This window comes from Coturnix japonica, chromosome 1 (assembly GCF_054131305.1).
Source record: "Coturnix japonica strain WE chromosome 1, WE-NBRP24, whole genome shotgun sequence".
Taxonomy (NCBI): domain Eukaryota; kingdom Metazoa; phylum Chordata; class Aves; order Galliformes; family Phasianidae; genus Coturnix; species Coturnix japonica.
This window is the reverse complement of record NC_140663.1, coordinates 32,943,896-32,965,085: the sequence shown is the minus strand read 5'-3', so window position 1 is coordinate 32,965,085 and position 21,190 is coordinate 32,943,896. Positions and strand designations below refer to the sequence as shown.

The 21,190-nt window shown below is 36.9% G+C and overlaps 1 protein-coding gene across 2 annotated transcripts in view; it reads right to left on the bottom strand.

Moving 5' to 3' along the window:
- Window positions 1-21,190, bottom strand: part of TRHDE (thyrotropin releasing hormone degrading enzyme) — a 206,266-nt gene that overhangs the window by 86,969 nt on the left and 98,107 nt on the right. For both annotated transcript variants that reach the window (XR_014942404.1, XM_015855777.3), the window contains exons 6-7: window positions 20,552-20,689; window positions 3,068-3,133 (exon numbers count right to left, since the gene is read on the bottom strand). Coding sequence is in view for 1 of the 2 variants with exons in the window: in XM_015855777.3 (XP_015711263.1) it covers window positions 3,068-3,133; window positions 20,552-20,689 (204 nt within the window). In the remaining variant the exon portion in view is untranslated. The remainder of the gene's footprint in view (window positions 1-3,067; window positions 3,134-20,551; window positions 20,690-21,190) is intronic.

Sequence of the window (21,190 nt, the reverse complement as noted above, 5' to 3'; positions counted from 1 at the left end):
AGTTACTGTTGTTATTCAGTCATTAAATATAAAACCATTCTGTCCTGGATTTGTCTGTGGCACGCTATCTGGAAACAGTGAAAAAGCACTGTCTTTGTTACTAAATCTTGTGTTTGATATGTCACATGATTCAGGACATCCTGTTTCTGAAGGGCTTCCAGAAAATCATATCTTCATTAGATATTCTCTTGGCTGCGCTTTTACAGTGGAAGTTCTACACTATATATTCACCGTGTATTTACTGTTAAAGAGATGGGCCAGTTATCCTCAATAAACATGAATCTCTCCAAACCATATATTCTATAACACTGCCACTGTTAATATTTTATGTCCTCACAGACTTGTCCATAAGATGGTTGGCTGAATTCTGGGCATCATGGGCACCTTTGTACACATACTCCAGTCCACACTGATTATCAAATAATATCCAGCAGTGAGACATGCTTCCCTTCACCAGCATTTTAGTTTACTTTTTAACACAAATGATTGTTCTTTTTGACAGGCTATCTTGACTTCTTCGTAATATCCACCTGCCAGGTGATAGCATGTAATTTGATTCAGAAAATGTAAGAGGTGAGCAACAAAAATGGTAGATATCCTACTTGCTACTTGCTGTAAATTTTATCTTTTCCTCTCCTTAGCCCAAAGGCTTGTTAGCATTGTATAAAAGATCTAATTTTGCAGCTCTTAATTAGATGATGAATCATACCTTGACTTAAATCACAAGCATTCCACGCAAATGCATGAAAAAGTTTACTCATTTTGGTTTATGATGGTGCAATAAGACTAAACAAAAACTCTTTTTTATCATCTGTGAAACACTAAGGACATAACTAACACTAAAAAGAACTGAAATAATGATAATATTAATACTGTTGTGTTTTACATACCTGAGGATAACAAATAAGGTCAATAAGATAAAAGCAGATGTCTATCAGAACCCAGTTTCTCAGAAAGCCATTAGAATGAGCACAAATGAACCAGCAAGTACACTTTTGTATTTTCTATTCATTACCTGAAGAGATCTGTAAATAATAGTAATGATGCTTCACTTTTGCAGCAATATGTGGAAAATGTCACTTTGCTGCTAACACTGGAATTCCATAATAAAACTGGATTTGAGGGAACTTAACACTAAATCCCAAGTAGCAGCACTGGGGCTGAAGAGCTAAAAAGCCTTAACAAATGATAGAAAGGGTAAATCAGTTATCCAGTTTCCCACACCATTAGCAAAGCTAGCATCCCAACTCTATAGTAAGCACAGTGAATGATATTTTGTTATATTCATAAAGAATCAAAATAATTAAATGAATGACAGCCACTTCAATTACATAACTTGTAGCTTATGAACAAGCTCATGAACACTGTGCTTTATTTTGTTCAGACACACAGGAAATCTCCATCTGGATTTCAAACAGTTTTTATAAACAGAAGCAGAATATCATCCTACGGAACTGATGCCAAGAGTTTCATAAGTTAGATTTTCACATATTTTTCAATGATTTTGATAAAGTGAGGGTTTCTATTAGAGTAGAAACAGGGAAAAGGAAAAATAATAGGAAAACACCCAAAAAAAAAAAAAACCAAAAAAAACCAAAACAAAAAAAACCACCTCTACTACAACTTTGATTTTTTAACTTATAATTATTTTGTTTGATTTAAAGTATTTTTCTTCGATTTATTCCAGGACAATTTTAACACTGTTCAAGGCAAACAGAAAAAGGAGGTTTGAGATATATGCATAAAAATGTTCCCCAAACTCCAAGACTGAGTGAAATGCCCTTTTACTAAAACTGAATTTGCTTATGAAATGTAGTTGAAATATAGACTTTGCTGGACTAATAACACAAGTCTTATTGGCTTAAGTGAGATGAGGATATCAATATCTACATATACAAGATCTTACAAAATAATAATCTGGATGAAATTAACTATCTGATCAGACCAAGTGTTATATCTGAGGAAGTGATTTAAATAGGTCCCATGCAAAACATGAATGTCCTATAAACCCTCCAAAAAGCTGTATTTTACCCCTTTCCTTTCATTGTCTATGGTATAGAATATACCTGTCTGCAATACAACTAATGCATTTATGGAACTTTGTTTTATAGTTTTGTCTTTCAATTCATTTTGGTTAGATGTAGAATTATTGTGTTAAAAAATGACCTGATCCCAGACATAGTTTATTTAAATTTCAAAATGAAAAGCTTACTAAGAACAGATAAGATTGATTGCTCTTTCCATCTTAGCATAATTGTATTTCAGGTGAACATCAATTTACTTTAAAGGACACTTCTAAGTAGCAGGCTGCATCATACATAATTCATCAATCACAGCTGCCTGTAACATGATTTACTCAAGCAGAATTCCATGGAATGGAGGGAGTTGCATTGTTTTTTATGCTTTGTCCTGTTTGTTTTTAAATAGTTTATGAAACACTCATTTGCACTGAATTATTACTGAAAAGAGTTCATCCTTGGTAATCAGCATGTTGAATTTCTTTAAATGGAACTGTTACCTCCTCAGATTTCTTTTATAAGTTTTGAAAACATTGTTAAGGTAGAGAGAACTCCATGTTTATCAAAGGTAAAAATAAAGCTCAAAGATTTTTATATGTAGGGCAGGGAAAGGCAATAGTATTTACCTGAAAAGCATTACTAGTTTCTAGGGCTATGATTTTTCCAGCTGCCTTGACATTCATATCAGCATGCAAATGTAACCAAACAGAAGTAGCTCCTTCCTCAGCTAGCCCTCCACACAGCTGTCATGTGGCTAAAACAGCCTCTGCCTGGCACTGTACACAAACCAGTGTGTCAGCTAAAGCACAATATCTATGTACACCAAGAAATAGAGGTGAAGCTTTCATTTACAGGGGCACCACCTCGTGTGCTATACCACCCAGTGTTTTCTATCAAAGTCAGCTTCGGGGATATGTTGGTGCCTCCAACAGTCCTGATTTAAAGAAACATTTCCACAAATGTATGAGAATATAGCTTAAAAACAAGAAAAGAATGAGACAAGCTGCTATAAATACACACTTGCACAAAGAGAGAAACATCTTACTTACTTGCAAGCCCATTTGAAACACAGAGTGACCCATAAAATTAGCCAACATTCGAATTAAAGCTGCACCCTGTGGGAAATAATTCAGAAAAGTAAGCTGTTATTGTTAAATATTGACGTGCAAAGCTAATAACAACAATTTGAAGTATGCAATTGTATCCTACAGTATCATCTTAGAAACTTGTAATTATTATAATCCTTAATTGCACTGGAATGAAAAAATGAGATAAAAGATAACACAAAGATTTACAAGGAAAAATGATTGGGTTCTCCCCAGCCTCGTGTGTGCTTAGCACTACAGTGCAGTTTTCAGTGAGGGCAAAACATAACATCCATGATAAAATATGCAACAACGGTTATTTATAATATTCTCATTTTAATGACATTACTGTACATCAGGATTTAGTGATAATATTTTCCTTCAAGAAAGAGTGATCTGGAAGTGGATCATTTTGTTTTCATTTTTAAGACTTTGATATCCATACTTGACTTCATTAACAGTCAGTTTATCTTCCACACTGTCTTCCAAAGATGTAAGTACTGTATATTTGTATAATATACTTACTGTACTTATATCAGTTTTTAACCTCTTGTCCCTTCAGACAAAGGACTGAGATCTAAAACATTTCTTTTGTTTTACAAATGATTCCAATTGTCAGTACTTTCATCAAGAACCACAAACATACTTGCCAGACTAGCCTTCTTTAAGGCACCCCATGGGCTTTTTTACTCCCTCTCAGTGTGACCACAACTGCTGTATATTTTCCCCTTGCACAAGTGCTCTATTTCAAGCAAAAATACCTTTGCAGAATGGATGATCTAGCTATAATATCTTACTTTGCAGTCAAATCAGGCCTTTGCAGGCCTTTGCAGTCATATCAGCCTCCTAATCCCATTAATCAAATGTTACACTTAGTAATGATCTCTATATGAGAGGGAGGACACTTTTGATTTAAAAACAGTGAATCAAAGGCTGGAAGAAAACATGATGTTAGAGTTCAACAACCTTTGCTACAGGTGCAGGGTCAGGAATTAGACTAACGCTGATTAGGGGGGAAAAATGTTACATTACACAGATGCAAAAATTATCAGGTACTAAAGCCAAAAGGACTATTCCAATAATATAATCTGACTTCCTGCATTAATAGAGGTCAAACAGCAATCTAGGCAAAAACCTTACTGCTTCTCTTCACATAACAGCACCTATTTTAAAAAGATTCAAGAAAAGGAAAATGTTTCACAGTACTACATAACGTGTCAAAACCAATACTTACACCAACAGGTTAAATGTGCAATTTTTTTTTGTAATTTGAATTTTTCTATCTGCAACCTTTAAAACCATATTTAATGTCTTTTTCTGTTAAAGTTCAGGTTAGTTTTGGAATTCAAATTTTGGAATTTGGTCTGATTTTTAAGCTGTTTAACACATATTCCACCAACTTTCTATGCAGTGCCTGTCTCTGAAGTAACAAACCACCTGTAATAATCAACATTTTAAGTAACAGTATAAATCAAAAAGATTAGTAAATTGTTAGTAATCATAAGATCATAAACTTTTCACACATGTAACAACAAATAATACGTAGTTCATAAAGCAAATGAAGAGGGGGGGAAAAAAAGAATGAATTCAGAAAATGTTTGTAATTGCTTTTAAGAAATGAACACCAGACAAAGCAAAAAGAAAAAAAGAAAAAATATAAAAGATGTTTGCATTATTAATATTGTGTTGTGTTTTTATGATAGTACCTAATCTTACTGAGAGAGTAATCAGATCAGGAACACACAGCAGCATGGAAAATTCTTCCCGTTCACACAGATTATTACCTGAACAGTCATGACTATAGGTCAGGAAGTGTTATTACCCTCATTTTACCAGAGGAACTGAGTGAATAAAGTTCTCTGAGATGCTTAAGCAGATAAATTGCAGATAAATCTATGTAAGCAGATAAACAGCAGACAGAAAGGAACCTAATAAGCAGATAAATCCAATTTATCTGGAGTGTAACTTAGGCAGTGCAACCAGAAATATATGAAGCAGAACCAAAAAAAAAGGCCAAAATACATACAGTACATCAGTCCAAATCCTTAACAATAAGCACAATCTTTTTGACACTCATTTGTCAGTATTCCGTGGTCCCTCTGCTCATTTATCAGTATCTAAATTTCACATGTTAGTCATGGATGCATATTCGTGTAGGCACCTTAGTTCTACCGATTTCTGTGAAAAGTAAGCAAACAAATACCTGCAATCTTTCCTATGCAGTCTTTTCTATCCAGAGACCAAGAACCATCAGAAAGACATGAAATAAATATAAAATTGCTCTCTTAGCTCTCCTTTAGTCACATCATGGATGAAACTGTGACTGACCTTTACATAGCAAATAGAATAAAAAAGCAAATAAAGATTGAATAGGAGTTCTAAGATACAAAGACAGGAATACTCTCTCCAGATCTATTCATTTTCACAGATACTTTAGAATTTCTTTCTAATTACCTTCAGAAAGCCCAGAAGTCCATTTATAACATCCAGAACAACAATGTGCTTGTCCCAGTTCTGCTATCTTCCCCACACAGCTTGCCTATCTGGATGACTTATTTGCTGAAGAATGGTATGGGAAACAAGAGAGAGAGAAAAGAAAGGGATTCTAAAGAAAAGAAGAAAAAGAGAAAACCAGACAACCAGAAAAGGGGCAAGAAACAGAGGAGCAAGTAGAGCCCTTGGTGTGGAGTGAAAAAAGATGGGGGGAAAGAATGGGAAAAAAAAAAAACACCACGTATTTCATCATGCTTTTTACTTTGAAAGGAGGCAGAAGAGAGAACAGTGATACATTCCAAAGAAGAACAGACGCAATTGATACATTCCCAGCTCTGAGAGGGAAAGGAAAAGACAAGAAACACTGAAGCTGACTGGATATGAAGAGAAACAGATTTGCAGAGAGAAGGATTAAAAAGTCAGAGTAAGAGAAATAAAAGATGGGCATGGAGGATGTCCCTAATTAGAGGACCCTAAGGAGGGAAAGAAGGTATGTACAGTATCTTCAGTTACAGGAGCAATTGAATACATAGACTTTGGATTATCTGAATAGCCCAAATGCTGGCATTTTCACTGTCTATTCACCTAGGAAGCAGTAAACTATATGGAATCCAGAGAACTTCTACTTCCATACTTCTGAAAGCTTCTCTGAGGTAGACCTAAACCTCCATTTGTATAAATCCTAAATCACAACAAACCTGCCTTGCTGAAGAGGATGCTCTTTGCAATCTGTCAGCATAATTCCCTAAATGTCCTGACATGCAACTGATCTGCTCCCCACTTCTCTCTCCGGGCCACTTCTGTTCTGCCAGCACTTGTCCAGCTGAGGAATGATGTATGTACTCTTGAGAAGTGAATCTGGCTCCCTCACAGGGCACCGTGACCACTTACTGATGATTTAAGTGCTTTCCTCAAGGCAGTAGATGACTCAGTACTCTGTCAAGAGGTAAACTGCATTGGTTTTAACATGTCTAGTGGAATGTAATTATTTTCTATTCATGAAAAGTTCCTGTTCTATGTTCCTGACAATACAAAAGCTTAATTAATCCAGGGAAAAGCTATGTACCATACTTTAACAAAAGTTCACTCAGTGTCAGTGAGTAATGACATTACCTGGTTCTGGTGAAATACCTTTCATTAGTAGATTTCACAGTGCTTTGTGAGGCACTGATATCAGTATCCTTCCCATTACATAAATGGAAACTGAGCAACACGACGGTGAAGTCATATAGTGAGGACCACCTAGCATGTTCATCCTACAGCCTGTGACACAGCTGGAGCTTCCTCAGCTTCAGCAATAAGACAGATGCTATAGGGAAGGAAGGCAGAAGATCAGCTGTCCCACTGAAATTAACTGCATTGCACTCCTTGTCTGCTAAGCACTCCTGGGAAAGCAGGTTCATGGGCAATTAGCCAACAGTGGATAACCTGCTCTAAGTTTATGCAGTAAAAGCTATATAAATTTCTTTATCTAAACAAACTTGTTTGCACACCTACACTATAGTAAAGATCACCCATTATTAGAATGAGGATCAGTATCCCTTTATATGTGAGCTGAAACTTAGTCTTGGATATCCAGAAAATGCAGAAGCACAGTTAAGGCATTCAGTCTGATTACTCCACATAAAAATAATAATGAGATTGTAACTTTGATCTCAGATTAAATTAATTTAATTTTTAAAGACTCACTCCTACATTTTGTGATTCCGTGGCATCACTGTAAGTCAAAAATACTGTAAGTTAATTCAATACCCTAATTAGGTGATCTGATTTTACAGTATCTGAATTATTAAACTAATTATTTCACTTGCAATTTGCATCCCGTAATCATTTCTTATACACGAGAAAATACTAAATGGATTTTTTTTTCAGTGGGAAAACAACAACAACAACATGTTTTAAGTTTGAAACCACAAAAATATCACAACTGCTGTGAAAGACAGAACTAGTTTTCTTTTGTTGTCTCAAAGTTTGCTTCATGAGGCCTTCCTGATGATAAGACTCTGACTGGCAACTGCTAACTATCTAGGAGGGTGAATGGTGGGTGTTGTTGTGCCACAGCAACTCTGCTTACGATTGCAAAGATAAGCAGAAGCAGGACAAGCAGTCTTCTTCAGGGGTGCTGCTCGAAGGAGCTGACCACTGCAGAAGGCGATAATGCTTGTGTCTGGCAACAGAGCCCCCCCCCTCCTTGCTGGCTTATCTGTGGGCCAGGAATGTCACAAAAGCTGGTTTTAAATCCCTACTACAAAGTGTGTTTACCTGCTTGTTTGGAAGTTCAGTGTTTGCTCGAGATACGTTCCTGAAAATGCTGAGTCAAACTTCAAAGAAGAAGAAGAACCCCCACCGAAATGGAGGATAAAAGGCCCTCGCTAAACTGGGGACTTTGGAGACAAACTCCCAAAGACACCTTTGACGGAGAATTCCCTGAGGGGAAAACTTTGTCGGAAGAACCCCCGGGACCGGCTTGCTGCGGAGCTCCCTGGCTGTCTCCCATCCCCCGCGGCGATCAGACGAGTTCCTGAGATCAACGGACCTACTGTGTACCTCGCTGGACCCACGGTGGTGACTATCTCTCTTGCTCTCTGCAAAGACTCCTTGCTTATATTTCCTACTTTCCCTATCGCCTACCTTCCCTTCCCCGTCTCCCTAAAAACGCCTAGGACTTTAATAAACTGGTTGGACCAACATTTGAACCGTTGCTTCTTAATCTCATGCCGGGTATACACATATCAAAGAACCTTGCCTCCCTCCTACAAATTGGAGCGAGACAACTGCTTACTAGAAAGTACTGTTACACAGCCATACAGCATGGGATACAAAATGCAGGTGTCAGTAGTATCTCTGTCTACAGATGGTTTAGTTGTTTAGACTTCTAGATGCTGACAATGGACAGAATGTGTCGATTCTGGGTGCACTCCATCTCAAAACAGATGACTTGTACCCTAAATACTCTATCTCTTAAATTTGACTCCAAAATGACCCATGGGTGACTTACATATACCAATCTGCAATGCAGACATTTAAAATTAGGTACGATTAATTCAACTGCACTGCTCAAAAAGGCTGTACGCAGATTGATTCCCCACTGTTACAGGAGTTTTATACTACTAGGTACTCCCCAAGAACTTCGCTGGAGTAGGGAAAGACAGAGAGCATAAAAGGCTAACTAGCAGTCTTTCCATCCTCATTCCTTTCAAATTTTGTCTTTTATTTTCTCTAGAATATCATCATGGTTGTGTGTTTTATCTTTCCTTCTGCTTCTGTTTCTGGCAGTTTTGTTGCTTCTTTTAACCATAGGACAGAGGTTCATGTGACTGATTGCAGATGCCTACACTGTAACTACCTAATGCTTACTCAGTCTTGCACAGCTGAGCCAGCTGCATAGATTCCCTTTAAAGGCAATGGAAAGAGAAGCAAGCATTTGATTCATCTCATATGAAGAAAAACATCTGAAATAGCACAGATAAAGTGTACAAAGTGCAAAAACACCTCCCTGAGTTTGTGAAATCTGAGACAGCATCTTGCAGGCTCACTTATAAATTTAGTTTGAGTAACATCAAATATCAGGAATAACAATTGTGCAGATCTCAATATAAGTCTTTCTCATTAAATGTTTGCTTTGCTGCACCTGCTTAGGGATAAAAGCCAACTGCATTGACATAAAAACTAAAATCAGGAAGTATCTTGTTACGGCAACCACCACTATGGTGTCCAAGGTAAAAGAGTGGAATGAAATACGGAGAAGAGCACAGGACTGCCAACAAAAATTGCATAACCGAATTTCTAAGAAAAAAATCTAATATACTAGTTTTCTACAAAACCTCCAATGACCCACTTTCCTTTTGCTTACCTCATAGATAGATAGATAGATAGATAGATAGATAGATAGATAGATAGATAGATAGATAGATAGATAAAATAATATTATTGTTAGAGCTTTTACTATCAATTATAATTTCTTGCACTCACCTTGATCTGAAATGATGATAACAAAGCTCAGGTCATCTATGGGCACTAACAAATGTTCTGTTCTTTCCTTAAGCTACTGATTTAAGATTGGTACCAATACACAGTTTGATCACTACTAATATATGCCTGGTATATGTAGCATAGACCAGTACTCTTTTTTTACATGAATCAGTTATATTAAACATACACAAACATTTCCCTCCTTATTTATTCTGCGCCGTACTACAAATGAGTATAACTGAGAAAGTTTTGAGAAGCAAGATTTGAAGAAAAAGCATGGAAAGGCCCACCACATTTTGGAGACAATATTCCATGGGCACATAGACAGGTGGGAGACAAGGCCATAAACTGTACTTGTTCCAGATCATTTGCTCATTTCATTTCCAGTCTGTAAAAGGACCTTCCTCCAGTCTGCAGCAACACTAATCGCTTTCAGCAATGTGTAGGGAGTCAAAAGACTTTGGCATGGTGTCTGCCTAAAGCATTTCTGAAAACCCAGTGTCTCCTAACTTCCTATAAAAAACCTGAGCTGGATAGGGAGACAAAATCTCTTTTTGCAGAAGTTAACACTAAAGCAAATTACTTATACATGTACCAAGTTACTTATCTCTTACATACTTTATAGACCACATCTTGCTGGAGTAAGAAGCTGAACTCATCAGTCTATGGAGAATAGGCTCTAGGAGAAATTCTAGGAACTAAACTGCTCCCAGCAACTCTGACAGATCCTGTTTGCAAGGACATTCTACACCCCAAATCAGAAGTTCTGCATGTCGCACTTGGATACTTCCAGAACATGCAGATGGATACAACCTCGATCTTAAGACTTTCTAAAAACTAATTGAGTTATTTTGATTAGTATTTCCCACATATCTACCTCAAATTGATAGTTTCTGAAACCTGTTACAAAGAATAAACTCAGCATGGGAACCAAGCAAGTCCAATACAACTAATTCATCTTAAAAACCTGAGTTCCCCTTCTTACACACTGGTCATCAAGTTGCCCCTCGCCCAGCAACCCCAAGGTATGCTTGTTGGCTGCATTACGACATGAACAGCCTTAACAAAACCAATGAAGATCACACACAAACTGAGGAAGACACTTCCAAATCCTGACTGAAATGTTCTGAATACTGACTGAAATGCATCTCTCTTCTTCATGAAACATGCTGAAGAAAGAGATTTTTTTAGAACTCCAAATGTAATAAAAACAGCATTTCTTTTTCTTAAGAACGTTGAACATATTTTTATGGTGTTCTCTCAAGAGGAAAGCTAAGGATATCCACAATCAAATAGGTTTTTAAGAAAATGAGTATAATTTCATTTCACCTCAAAGTTCCTGAATTCATACACAATTCTGTATTTTTTAAAATACAGAATAGATAACTCCATGATTCAAGGTTCATTTAAAATATTGAAAGAACGTGTTACAAAGCACTCATACAAAGAATGTACATTTGCACATTATTTTTGTAATCTGAACACTAGCCAACATGTCGTATCCAAGCCACGTTTTTCAAAACAATCATTCTTTGTTGGTACTAAGCAACCACAGCTGGATACTCTATGAAATTTAGCTTATTGGGAAAAACACAGCATGAATTAAACTGAAAGAACAATGTACATCAGACATGTAACAAAAATGCGACATTCAACAAAGAACCTTTACATAAAATTAGGAACCAAAATGAAGTCTGTCAAATCTTGCAGAAAATCTGACACGGGAAATATGTTTTGACTAAGGCACATCTGCAGAATTCCATTGCAAATACAGAACAGTGTTCATTTGTGTAAACTACTTTCGAAAAACCTGTTCAGCTGAACTGTTGTGTTACACCACAAGTACTGCACTGAATTAACTTAACTACCATCCTCAGCATTTTAAAGGAGAGGACTGAGATACGCGAGTAGCCTGGTGCAATGTATGTTGAGCAACTGGTGTGACATCTCTTCAGTTCTCCCTTGAGAGCTACTGACAGCTACGTAACCACCATCAAATCCAGGCTGTTGCATTTAAATTCTGCTTTCTTAACCAAACATATTCACCATATATGCTTCTTTTTGCGCAAGAGAAGTCCAGTCATTCCTCATCTCCCACTCAGATCATGCTGAAATGTGCTCTGCCTTCCTGTTTTTGTAATCTGTACCACCTTTCTTTGTCTATAGACTCACTGATAGTCTTGGAACAAATGTCCTGTTCACACTTGCCACTCCAATATGGTACTATGGGCAGCTCCTAAGACACATCTATTGAAGCCCTTCCACGGAACAGAGATCACTGCAAAGCCCTCTCTGGAGTTCTTGAAGTGTTTCTGTACTTCTGGAAACTTCAGAAGTATTCACAGATAAATTCTACTCAGGGAATGAATTAGACAGCAACATGAGGCACCAGCACCAAGTCTTTCATTTTCAGAAACTGAGCACCGCAGTACACCAGCCTGGCTAATTTTCTGTATTCTCCAACAGTACTTCAAAATACTACAAGACAAATGAAGCTTAACACAAATAAATTTCATGAATGTGAATGTTTCCTTTTTTGATTAACAATAACATAATGTTTTCCTAATATAAGCAGTATGGCAAAAAATAACATGTTCAGATGGATTCCTAGAGGCTCTCACTTTGGAAAATCCATGTAAAAGCTTTGAGAAAAAGTGAGGAAGGAGATCGGTATACGCAGACTACGTATACAAGTACAAGATGTGACAACACAAGACTAACTTAGATTTTGAGTCCACGCCATCATCTAGTAACACACTGAATTACCTCAAAAAAAAACAAGGAATTTAACTCCACAGCTTACACACATAAAACTAAACAAGAAACTACACAATCAGCTGAATTTGAGTCCCATTGATTTCCATGATCTCAGTAATGAATTATTAAAAAGTGTCTGCCCTAAATGAAAGGAGCAAAAAACCAACATCTTTATTTTTTTATGACACAGCCTAGAAGGGAAAATAAATAAATAAATAAATAAATAAATAAATAAATAAATAAATAAATAAATAAATAGATAAATAGATAAATGTATTTTTTTTTCCTTTTTATAAAATATCATTTCCAATTGATACTTGCTTATCAAGCAGTGCAGACCCACAAGTTAACATGCTGCTGATATTCAGCAATAAAAACAAGATAAATTTTAATAAACAAATTAATCTTACCCTGTTTTTAAAACTTTTCTTGCGGTCTAGTTGAGTCAATATTTTTTAAAACCAGCAAGTATACCTATAAACCTGTAATTTACTGTGCTAAATCATCTAAGATGCATAACAGCATCTTATGTTGTTTTTATGGACTGTAAGGCCATTTATTTGATGCCAAAACATCACTGAAAAAGCAACATTATATTCAAGGAGAAATTTTCACTGAGAAATCATAATCATTTTCTATTCTGACAAACACAGCTGTTCTAGGCCTGGATAATATCAAAATGGTCAGATGGCAAGATGAGCTTTGGTGAAATGTTTGTCTTAGACAAAAATTCTCTCATAAATTTTAGGAACGTGACACAACGAACAAAATTCAGGAGTAAATGGCCATCATGTTCTTCAGGTGTTGTCATACCACTTGCTTTGAATAATAAAATGCATCAGTCGCCTAGGATGGGGCTCCATTTACAACAGCAGTTTCATTTAGCCTGGCCATCAAAATCTGTTACATGTGCTGACACCATCACCAAGGGAAAAGCACTTTATACTTCTTCATTATAAATGAGGAAACCTTCAAGAAATTATGAGCACAAAAGGTTATGACATTATTTACATAGATGGGCCATCATCATAATATAAGTAAGCACTGAATAAAACAGCATGTCTTAAAATCCACTGTATTAAGAATCTCTTCTAATGATAAAACTAGCTCCACAATTCCATGTCTTCCATTAGAAGTAACAGATGAAGATTTTCTCTTTTATGATGGAACATTTACTAACGTGTTTCCATGATCACTGTTCCTTTACCTCAAAGAAGAAACATATCACCATTTTGCCAACCAATCCCACTGAGAATCTAAAAGCAAATTAAGTAAAATGAAACTAAAACTTTGTGATGATTCTCCACCAGTTACTATTGAGGAGATGAGTATTATCAGATAGCTATCTATTAATCCAGTCAATGTGTTCTGCAGTGATACCACAAAGAACTATTTTTTTAATGGAATGTTTTGCTACAATAAAACAGAATTTCTATGTCTATGTCTACGTCTCTACACAATTTATCTTTACCAAACACACAATCTCATCAAAGATTGAAATCAAGTCTGTTTGATCGCATTTATTTTTATGAAGCATGAAGATTAACATTCCTTCATATTTTTAGTTAAATAAACATCACTTAAGCACCTCAAATCGTTTGTCTAAAACTGATTGATTTGCAGCTAACTATAATCAGGCATGCCATTCTACTTCTCTTCTTTCAATACATCTTATACGCTTCGGAAATTCTCCGGTATTCAAATATTCCCTTAAAATAAAAAGAACAAAACAGCGGGGCTAAGATTATTCCAGACAGCTACCTCCTGAATGGGGGTCCTCCAGGCCTTCAAAATCTACAGGTAGCCTGTCATAGATAGGCTGCTCCAATGGTAATTTCTTCCCAAGGAAACTACAACAAAGAGCACAATAACACTGCTTGAGAGAGCAAATTCCCAGGTTCAAATCAGTGTTTCTCAACACGGTCACCACCATTAGCTATGCATTTTTGCCAGCAATAAACGAGCACCTGCATGCTGCACTTGTAGAAGTGTGAATGGTGCCCAAAACATGACTTGTCTTTCATGCCATTGCCATTACTGTTGAAGCACACTACCTCACTGCGCTCACATCCTCTATTTGGTTTCTACAGACATTCAGCATCAATGCATGTCAGCAAGTGCAATTTTTTTGCACAGAGGAATTCAATGACACACAATTTCTTCAAACACGCTTCCATGTCAGACCCCATTCTGTCAGACTGCCCCTCTGCTGCCATCTGTCACACGGCAACAAAGTGTAATAGGATACTGGAGAGAATGTTCAACCTCTATTTTCATACCACTATCATCTGCTGATGCTGTGAGACAACACGATAAAAGTGGAGGCATTATTTTCAGACAGCCCTCATATTTTCTGGGTTTTTTTTGTTTTTTTTTTCCTTTACTCTATTTAAGTTACCTATGATTTTGTTTTCTATTTCCAATTCTTACAATTTGTACCAGATTACATCAACATTTGTAATTGTTGCCCTTCTTTCACCAATCTGAACTTGGATGGGTATCTGCAAAAGTTATCCCTTATCTTCACTACAGAATAGTTGTTCTTTTTTCTTTTTTGTCACCATCAGGGAAAAAAAACAGAAACTACCCATGAAGGCTTAAGTAGGTACCACACCAAGCTTTCTGTTTTGCCCTTTGCTAAAAATTACCATTACAAAGTAGAGTTGGGGAGACAGAAAATGTAAGTATGCTTCAAGAACTCCAGCGCATAGCTGTGTACTTGGTACTAGTCCACCTTCATCAACATTTAGGCCATGAAAACATCTGAGCCACAGCCACATAGTTCCTCTCCTTAACTCCCCACTAGGGACAGAAACATAACAAAGGATACCAGGGCACATCTTGAGGCACCGATGCAATTTCTTGCTTTGATCTCCTGCTCTAGGCCTTGAGAGCCACCATTTCCAAATACCTTTGAGAAGGAACAAGCAGAAGATGGTCACGGCTGCCTTTCCTGATTGCTCTGCCTTGCAATGGCCTGACCAAGCAATCTAGTCTAATGTGCTCTTCTTTAAAATAGTGTTTTGATTAATATTTTCCACTGTTATTACTTTTTCTATGCATAATTTTCTCCAGCATGGGGAAACTAGCACTCCAGAATCACTCTAGGTGTGCAGCTGTCTATACATCTCACACAGAGGTTTCTATGATTCTTCTTCAGAAAACATTACATAAGCATATGATTAGCAGTACAAGAGGTTACTGACTGTTTTGAGTCAGGAAGGTGCTCAAATGTACCTGCTTGGCTTTACAAACTAGCACCCCATGGGCTGGAGCAGGATTTCCTGCATACATGAAGTCAGGCACTCTTGGGACTGCTCTGAATCTAAAGATTACACCAACTTCATATTTCAGTGGCTTTCATACTGGAAGCTATGAAGTTCTACAACATTTTTATCTAAACAGAAATTGTTTTCATTGCAAGATACATCCTCTGATATAATGCATTACCCTCAAACAGGTCTTGGAAGCACCTTCAGCAATCTGGGCACTGACCTTCTGTTCTATCAAGTGAAGGAACAGACACCACCATCAAACACACTCAAATAGCTTCACGACATTCACGGGTGACATCACAGCGAAATTAGTCAGGAAGAACAAACCTTTACACTGTAGTAAGGGAATGGGCTGCAAAGTGACCTGAAATGTATTGTCATTGCTGGCTGTCATCTCATATTCCCAATTTAGTTATGTAAATAATTAAAAATATAACCTGTTTTACTATATTTCATTATTTGTTAGTGTTTCTCTAGTATTTCGTACAGTGTTCATGAGCAAGTGGTCATTGCACACAGCCATTTTGCCTTAAGCAAAGACTGTCACAGTCTCATTACACTTATGGACTGAGTGGATTCCATACCAATACTAACATCCATTTCACTGATCAGAATAGATGTTTTGGTTTTTGTTTGTTTATTTCAGCATCAGGCTCCTTCCAGCTTTCTGAGGAACAGAAGTGAAAAGAATGAAGATTTTAGAGAACCTTTCCACTGACTGTTCTTGCAAAGCATGATACACTGTGAATTTTCAGAGAGAACCATAGGGAGAGCAAGTCACTACTTTTGGTGTCTTAAATCCTCTTTTGCCAGAACTGTTTCTTGCGACAAATGGGAAAAGTGATCATTTTTCTTTGTGAGGATTTTTAGTTGTATAGTTCTTCTAATACTGCCCTTAGGCAGGGATGCATCCCCCTTCCTTCATAACTATTGGAAATATATCCCCCTTCCACCAGTCTGTTGCAGAAAGCAGGAAAAAGCTTTTTTAAAGAAGTGGCACAGAGTTACAATGAAAAATAAATTATACAGACAAATGTTTAGAAAATAATTACTTGGGTTGCAAAGTGTGGGCCAGTAACTGACATCACTACAGAAGCTCATTTTGCTTATAGGGAGGAAAAAAAATGAATATTTTTCTCTATCTCAGCCACACTCTTCCTTTCTTTGATTATTGCTTGTCACTTGCCAAGACATATTCTGCTGGGAGTACACTTTGATAGCTACACTCCAGCATACTGGACTTGCCTGCTCTGATTGCTACCAGGATCTGCAACCAGCACACTTCAAAGCATTCAGAAGCATGATGGAAACAACTTCAGATGTTATCTAACTATCTACACTGTCCTTGGTGCCCTTTCATCCCTTCTCTTATCTGGCTGTGACTGCTCATGTATAGTATGACTTCTTTGCTTCTGTCCAGGATATCTCTCTAACACTGTGCTGGGTCTGGTTGCTCCCTCTGTGATGCAGCTGCCTTGTTTCTCTGTTTCATTGCAGCTGGTTCTTCCTTGCTGATTGTTGTTCCTCATGTTATCCTTGTTGCACTCTCCCCTCTGTTGATGCAGCTCTCCAGGGCTGATTCCTGCTGTCAGTTATTTCTGGTATGGAAAGGCTGTCATGCTTTTTGCTTTGATTTAATAATTCTCAGATCCACTCTTGTGTTCAACAGGCTATATTTCCCGCTGCACTTGGGATGTAACTACTTTTCCTGTCATTGTAGGAGGACACTCACTTCCAGCTGCACTCGGAAAATATATCCACTCTCTGATGTGCGCTGAGAGCCTTGAATCATCTATCACTATTGTTTGCTTATTAATGTACTATCATGACTTTTTGTTTATTTCTACATATTTGTGGCCTTAGTGGAGGATGACGTGCTCTTATGTGAAGGACTGCTATGATAGCATTTGGCTTTCGAAAGAGCCAAGCACCGCTGTCAACAGCATAAGTGGACATACCGTGCGCTGCAGTGCCTGTTTCACTCTGCTAATGGGATTACCTGAATACCATTCTTCGGGGGTTTAGTCATGAACCTTTTAACATTTGCAATCACTGAGGACAAGAAAGTGGAAATGAAAAGTATATTCAGCTCCAAGGCATTTAAATAGCACAGTTTCAATGGTTACCTCTGAAATGTATAGAAAGAGTAATGACAACTGAGGGTCTAGCAGACACAGGCATTTTAATGGTTTCTAATTGATTTATGCCATATTGATGACAGTAAAGATAATGAAATGACAATGACAATCTATGACTGTCATTTCATTGCAGTAAAATGAGATGGGAGAAAGTTTCATGATTTCAATTTCAGATAGAAAATACTAGAGGGAAAAGAGATCACATGGACAACCAATGGTCCTGGGGAATATCAGGTCAATATTTTGAATAAAAATTAAAAGAGAATGAAAAAAAAAAAAAAAAAAAAGGAAAAAGGAAGGTGGGGAAAAGATACTGCATGTACTGCTAACTGTTTAAATTATATTAAAATATTAAAAAAATAACATTTTAATAAAGATAGTAGAAAATACCTCATTAATGGTCCTGACCAAAAGTTTACTGAAGTCAAAAGCAACAAATTCCTAAGTAGTTGGTATTTTTTCAGTAATTTAAAAAATAAGTGAGTAATCAACTAAAAAGCCATCCATGAAATAACAGCAATAAAATCCTTCACTCAGGGCTCACTGTGTGAGGAGGGATTTCAGGCACTGGAAAATATTTGAACAAACACCTTTTATTGACATACAGTTTGTCACAGTATTGATATTGGCAGAGATTAGAGAGCTAGAAGCACAGGCAAAAGTTCTAGCTATCTCATAAAAGAGTTCATTTCATCAACAAGCGAACTGATTTTAAGTGCAAGCTGTGCATGCTTGCATACAAGATTACATAGGAATGAAACAAGAATGCAAGATCTACAAAATGTTAAGTTTGTTCTGATTTATTCTCAGAAGGAAACAGTGTCAGATGCTTAGAGAAAAGTACAGAAGCAGGGAAAAAAACAGCTATGAAGTCACTGGTAAAGTTTCTTCCCATGGGAGACTGTATTCAAAACAAAAGGATGAATGGTTTGACAGAAAAGCAGATGGATAACTTATTAGACAGCAAAACAAAGAATTAATGGGTAAAAATGTCTGTGTTTTAATCTCTTCGCCTAAGAAAGTAAATTCTTTCAATGCCATTTCTCAAGTTGGTTTGCTAGATCAGGTAAATGAATTAAAATTTACAGGGTCAGGCACTGATGTGAACTCACTCGACATCACTCAGGGCTCCAGAAGAGCCAGCCATCAGAGAAGCTGACTGGAGATGCTGCCATAATCCACCAAGCATGGCCACTGTTACAGTAAAAATGAACCTCTAAATAGATGGACAGATACAATACACAGATTGCACTCAAATTCACATAGAAATCACAGTGATGCTACTGGCCTGTATAAAATAGCTAACAGTATACAGATGTGGCTTAGTGTCCTATTTATCATTTCAATGTAAATAAAAAATTCTTGGGGTTTGTAAAATGTTCATGATGAAAAGATTGGTGCTAAGTATTACAGTGTACTGTGTGATATTACTATTATCATATTAATTAGAAAAAATCATTAGCTTGAAATATTAAGATACTGATGTGAGATAAACCTTTGAATCAACTGAGGTTCAGCTATCACCAGAAAACAAGATTAAAGTATTTAAACAATGAGAACACTTCAATAATCAAAAACCTGCTGTTTATTATCACTTAATTGACTGAGAATAATATTTTCAAAGGCAGCTAAACGATTTTTGAGAATGTTATTTGGGTTCTTGAGCTACTCCAGGTTTTTAGAATATTTTCCTAAGTATTTTATGTTCAAATATTACACTCTCTATCTATTAAACATTTATACACAGACACTCTCATCTGTCCACCCCTAAAGGAATAAAAACCTCTAACAGAAGATGAACATCTTGAATTTGTTGCTGATGGGAATAACTGGCAACTGCAAGAGAGGATACACTCTCTTTTAGCCCTAAATATCTGCTAGATAAACTGGAAGCTCAGCAGGCAAGTCAGTGCTATGCTACAGCTGTCTTCTTACAGTCTGATGCTAGGCAGCTAATGATGCAGAAGGAAAATATTATCCAGTACAAGGGTAACAGTCAGAAGACTTATTGTCTGGAGCAGAGAATTCCAGTACAACCCTCCCAGCGGAAAGCTGAAAGAAACAACATCTGCACCACACATCAAGCACATTTAGTCATGAAATTAAATCACAGTATCGGACACCATACCACGCAGTAGAGAATCATCATGTGGTATGATGGAAATTTCCAGTTTTTGGTCATAGGCTATGATGGAAATCTCCAGTTTTTGGTCATAGGCTAACAGCAAGCCCTACTATAGGATGGAGAAGGTGAAAATGTACATCCCTCCCACTGTTCCACAGAAGTCCCAAAGTTGGTTGAATCATTCCTATCATTGAAATACAATTTGAAACTGCCTGAATTAATACATAGTGCTTTTCCACAGTAGGATTCCGTTCCTCTGCTCTCACTCTTCTGCAATGACCTGAGCTTTCACTAGCTGATTAAAAACAAAATCTCATATATATATAAAAAAAAAAAAAGGGGGGGGGGGGAATATTAAATGCAGTACTTGAGAAATCTTCTTAAGAGTTTCAATAGGGTAAAGACTATGTATCCTTTTGCTTTTTAAAGCATTCAACACATTTCAGATACTGCCACAAAATGAATAGTAATTAAAATAACATTAACACTGTTCTGTTGAATGTCATGGGATAAAATTACTGTAGTGACATGCTGTAGTATATTGCAAACATATTCCACACAAATTAAAGTTTACCACCTACTAACAATTATAAATGTATTCTTGAGAATTTGTTCCACAGACAGAATGCAATCTTCTAATAGCTTCTGACAAATCTCTATAGAAACAGATAGGTTTAATTAGTCCCACCTTTTTATATGCAATCCAGTCAAACACCCTGTCAATGTCTGTGGCTTGCTGCACCTCCTGGGATACTGGGTGCGAACTGGTCAAACCATCCAGCAACATCACTTCATGTAGAACATCTGTCAGAAATCTCTGCTTTTCCTGAAATAAAGCATAAGCAACAGCATCACAGACACATTTACAGTAACAGAGAAATGATGCATGGTTACCAGAAGCAACCTCTATACAACAGTTAACTAAAATGCGACTTTCTGGTTTGAATGTAAGCCACCAACACATCTTAAAATCTTGAACAGGTCTACAGAACAGACAGAAATTAATTCTAGCATCAGAGACCCCTCTTGACTTGAGATCATTCGCTGAAATAAGTTAGTTGAAATGTTACAGCATACAATTGAGTCTAAATGTATCTACAGGTATAAACTGCAATTCTGGTTACCCTAACTATTCACTCCCAGTTACTCAGGATGGGGACAAAGGAGAAATTGGTATAGTTTTCAATCACAAAAACCTATGGATGCTACGGATTAGCACTCAGGGAGCTCATTACCTAATAGAGGAGTAGAGCATGGTAGAAACGTTTTCAACAAAGATGAGTAAATACTATCATTACTGATTTATTGTGTAGATCAAAGGCATAGT